Here is a 5,000-nt window from a genome sequence, read left to right on the forward strand (position 1 = left end):
TAGACCTTGTCAGTACATGTCACGTTATTAGTTTGGGTGTGAACTACAAAACACCCGCAAGTATTTTCGCACAGGATATGATAAAATTCTGTGCTAGAAAGTGGTTTTTGAAGGTGTTTTTGGGGCTCACGGTTTTAACCTTCAATTCAAAACCTTGTAGAAAACTACTTTTTGCGAAAGCGAAACGAGCTGGATATTTCGCAAAATGTAGTTTTCTACAAGGTTTTGAATTGAAGGTTAAAACCGTGAGCCTCAAAAACACCTTCAAAAGCCACTTTCTAGCACAGAATTTTATCATATCCTGTGCGAAAATACTTGCGGGTGTTTTGTTGATCACACCCAAACTAATAACTTGACATGTACTGACAAGGTCTAGTATAAAATAAGTTCCTGTAATGTATTAAGTAGTTTATTTTGTAGTTTAATTGACTCAATTAATCGCATAGTGATGCGCATAGTTGTTCGTAATTTTGTCGATACTTATTACAGTAAAAGTAAAATTAGAGTCCAGAGTCCAGGGTCCAGAGTCCAGAGTCCAGGGTCCAGAGTCCAGGATCCAGAGTCCATAGTCCAGGGTTCAGAGTCCAATCCAGTGTCCAATCCAGTCCAGAGTCCAGTCCAGGTTTTAGGCTTTGCCGGAGACAGCAGGTCCGAAAATAACACAGCGTTGCGCTGTAATTATAAATCACTGAGGGTAAAGCTAGTACGTAATGAGAAAATAAGCTGAAGGGTATGAAACTGACCTCGACTGAAAGGAAATTTCGAGTTATCGCAGTTTCGAGATACGAAATGTCAACTGAATTGATGCTTTGTTCAGGGAGAAACAGAATGCTGACACATTACAACTTAGATATTTTCGTAGATGCTATAGAAATGGGTTGTAATCTGTATCATAACGGTAAAAATTGGATGAATTTGGAGCTTGCGAACACAGACAGATTTCCGGTTTTAGTTTTGTTTTGTTAATAAACTCGCTGTTGCCGTCTGACCAAAGATTTTCTTTCAGTATGATTGACATTTGACTCTAGTAATGATTTTAGTCGCGAAAATGTTGTGTTTCAACCAGTTTTAGTATCAGCGGAAGCTCTCCGAAGAGGGTAGGGCGCTAACCTTGTCGGCGAATTACTATCCGCTACAGAAGTAACTTTTGATTGCTTTGATTATCCTAGTTTATAGTATCTTTTTTCTGCACGCTTTGTCACAAAAGATCACATCTTTATTCAGTTCGAACCTACCGAACATCGACTAATCAAGTTGTAAAACTACGATTAGAATCGCATAATTGAATAAAATCTCGCAAATTTAGCGTGAAATTTGCGAGTTAAAAACAAAGCTAAGTGATATTGTTTCGCATCTGAGCGCGCACTCAGGATAAAAACAAATAATTTCGATGCTGTTTTCTTTTATTCTTATTTTTATTCAATTATACGATTCAAGGAAAATCTATCACCTGACTCGTGAATTCCGCGTTGAATTCCCCTTGAAAACCAATATCGCGCTCTTTAGTTATAAATCACAGAGGATAAAGTTGTAGCTGAAAAAATGACCCGAGGGTCTGAAAACTCACTTGGATTAAACGGAATTTTCAAGTTATCAGTGTTTCGAGAACTACAAGTCAACGGAATCGATGCTCTGTTCTGGGGCAAAGAAAATAGCCGACACTTACATTATAACTTTAAAAAATATTTTGGAAGATGGGATAGAAATAAGTCTAAATAACTGATTTCGGTTGTTCAGAGGTTGGAACGCCAAGAAATCTTTATCTAGCGAATACGTATCGGATAGCATTATCCAACCTTTGAACAATCAGCCCCTGGATGTGAACCAATTGTCTGTTTTACTGCAGTAAAATGATGGATTTGGACAAATTTTACACTACACGGTAATTCTAGTAAACTTTCCCTGGAGACAAATTTTCGCAATACTGATCAACTTACGGTAAAACGTCGAAAACTTGTTTTCGTCAGAAGATTGTAAAAGTCACATAAAATGTTCAATTTTTTTTCTTCAATACAAGTTATCCTCTGAGAATTTTCGAAGATATGCTACTGTTAGAGAAATGTTTGAAAGACTTAAGGCCGGTTATTTAATAAAAGTTTAGCCCTTGTTTAACAAAACCCGGCGCGTTCTAAACTATCTTCCGAACCGAATCTTTCATTTGAACATTTATTTTTGTGAACAGTGTCGAGAGGGCCGAAAGCAGTGAAAACAGTGGAAGGACACTTATTTTATTCCCTCTCATCGATAATATCTGAGGCCCATTGCCATTGTAAAACCACGGTTTGGTTTAGACCCCTAAGTAACCGACCTTAAAACTTCTAATTTTTCCCGTTTCTGAAAATTGGTAAGCCGAGGCGAAGCTTTACCTGTTTTCCACCTACTTTGTTATGCTCCTGACTATTTTGTTAAAAGCTCGTGGAAAAGTAAAGGGAAGTATGAAGGTTTCCCGCTAATGCGAAGACGGTGCCGGAGAAAGTGTATCGTCATTGACAGGAACTCGCAACTCAACTCGACGGAAGTGGGCGTCACATTCGAAACAGTCGTTAGGCGATATTGCTCGTGGGGCGTGGAGCGTGTGTTCAACTAGTTTTGATATTACTGGATAAAGGCCAAGTTTTTTCTTATTTCGCTCCCTTTATTCATCACCAAAGAATCTCACTTGAATACGCAAAAGTCTTTAAGTTTTTTCCTTTGTCTTGACATCGACTTGACAGGCCTTATCACAACGGAAGACGTGTCTTCCGAAAACAAAAAATGCCTAGTCTAAGCTTATAAGAATTTCAAGAAATTTACAATATCGCTTAGGCTCTTTACATTTCCCAGGCTGCAAGATCAATTAAAGCGGTACAGCAATTGTGAACAGCCAAACTGGGTACATTCTAATGTGTTCCAGTTGGAAAACGATAACGACGAGCGCCGGGAAGAGTTGGCGCGCGATAAATGGCCATCGTGTATCCCACCGGCTGATCTCCGCCGTTTTTCGCCTTCATGACCGCTTTTTCGCTCGCCGCTGTCTCAGTCAAACAAAAGTATAGTTCGCTCAGTAGGGGTTGTGTTTCTATTAAATGCCAGTTTTTCATGAGAATTTGCTTTTTGTGTGGCACTGAGTACGCACATCAGGGATTGAGTCTTTTTCGAATCGTTCGCCTTTGTAGATGTACAGCTATTTTTTTTGACTGTCTCGATCGTTAAGTTGTCTTGATTGCTTTCAGCTTGCGCCACGCTCGCTGATTCGATCGTACTACAGTTCTTCGTGTTCAGTGTTCCAGCCGTTTTGGCTCGTTTTCTTTTCTTTATTTCGGTATTAAAACGACCGATTTCACGTTCATAGAAGCACATGATCGCCTTTACTGTTTCTTGCTCCGCGTTGTTAAGGATTTGCTTTATCTCATTTTTGAAATCCTCGTCTGCTCTTATTTTGGCCCTCGCCCTATATTGTAGGGATTCTGGGAATATTCTGCTAGGCATTGGGTACAGAGGAATTTTTCGTTATCCTCAGACTTGCCGAGTAGATCATCTTCAGTGGCGATGTCGTATGAGGCTTCCATGTTTTCTTCATTCTCTGAATGGCATTGCTTTGGCCCGGGGCGTTTAGTAGCCCATCTGCCGTTATAATGTCTTTCGAAATTTTCTGTAGATGGTCAGGCAAGACCACGGTTTCGATCCTAATCTTGTGGATCTCGTCAGTTGCCGATTAACTAAATAGACTGGTAGAGATTCGTTCTCGGTATCAGTGGGAATTTTGCTCCCTATCCAGGCGAACCTCTCGCAGATAGCCAAGATGCCGATATGGCCGCCGATGAAGAAGACGAGGATGGCATTTTGCCCGAAATCCTCTTTTGCGGCTTCCCAACATGCAAGCCACACTCCATGCTTTTACCCTTCTTTCACAGAAGTACACAACCAGTGACGTCACAGGGCTGTTTTGGCCGCGCCAAGATGGCCGCCAATTTTGATCTCAGCCGGTCAACTTCGAATGGTTAAAAATGTGCTTTCCGCTATGCGTTGGCCCCAAAAAAGTACACAGCGTTTGCAAATAACGCGTACGTTCAAACTCTATTATATCGCAAAAATCTCGGATATGAAAATTACGTTTCAGTAATCATTTGGTCATAGTGGTGAGTAGAGAAAAAATATTTTCAGTGAGAATTGCTAATTTCCGAAGCTGTGTCTGGAGGACATGAGGGAAATTGTGAATATTTTCACAACTTATTTTATACTACTTACTACTTTATGGTCCAGAGTTAAATGAGAAAAACGTTTTTATCAATAATATACAGCTGTTTTGGATAAGACTGTAAGAAAAAGAAAAACAGTGCAAGCGACAATCTTCAAAGGAAATCTGGGTATCCGGTTATCAATGAATTTTAATAAGTGATAGAAATAAGTAGACTCATCAAACTCACAACGCCTTGTCCTTCTGCTAAGGAAGTATTCATGAAATGCTGTGGTTAAGCAGGCGGTTAAGAAACCGTAACGTGAAAACTACCCCCAATGACTCTCGGGGTTGTTGCGTTTGCCTCTTTAATTCAAGGTTTCCTGGAACAGCTGCGAATAATTGATGTTCCATTGTTGTTTATATGCTTGAATTAGTTTCCTTCTCCTTGAATTCTTAGGTACACCTTTTATTTTATCTTTTTGTGATATTTCCAGTGACTAAAAAGGGTTTGCTCAGAGCCGTGCCAAACTTTTCCAAAAGGAGATCTCAAGGGAATTCCTTCCTTTTTTTGAAAACTATGCAAACATATGCATGGATAATTGTCCTGAGTATCATCACATTACCTACATATACGTATACTTTGGGAGTTCAAAAGATATAAGCTTGAGATATCTGTTGTTTTGAATTATGTTGTAGGAACATGTCCAGCCAGTTTTTATTGTCTTCCAGGAAGGCCTGGTCGTATTCAATGTCCTCCAAGAACATACCAACCAAACATTAGTCAGACATCTGAACAGGCCTGTAAACCATGTCCAGCCGGTTTTTATTGCCCTTCAGAGGC

General features: G+C 39.8%; 2 protein-coding genes across 2 annotated transcripts in view; both read left to right on the plus strand.

The window, feature by feature from the left end:
• LOC148716836 (uncharacterized) overlaps positions 1–985 on the plus strand; it is a 15,679-nt gene extending 14,694 nt beyond the window's left edge. Inside the window, exon 4 of the mRNA XM_088745355.1 lies at positions 1–985. This exon is cut by the window's left edge and continues 1,140 nt beyond it. The gene's annotated coding sequence lies outside the window, so the exon portion shown is untranslated.
• The window catches only part of LOC148716838 (uncharacterized), a 6,192-nt gene continuing 1,981 nt past the window's right edge, over positions 790–5,000 (plus strand). The window contains exons 1-2 of the mRNA XM_088744636.1: positions 790–898; positions 4,856–5,000. The exon at positions 4,856–5,000 is cut by the window's right edge and continues 713 nt beyond it. Coding sequence (XP_088600762.1) covers positions 790–898; positions 4,856–5,000 — 254 coding nt within the window. The remainder of the gene's footprint in view (positions 899–4,855) is intronic.

The sequence above is a fragment of the Stylophora pistillata genome, chromosome 14, assembly GCF_964205215.1.
Source record: "Stylophora pistillata chromosome 14, jaStyPist1.2, whole genome shotgun sequence".
Taxonomy (NCBI): domain Eukaryota; kingdom Metazoa; phylum Cnidaria; class Anthozoa; order Scleractinia; family Pocilloporidae; genus Stylophora; species Stylophora pistillata.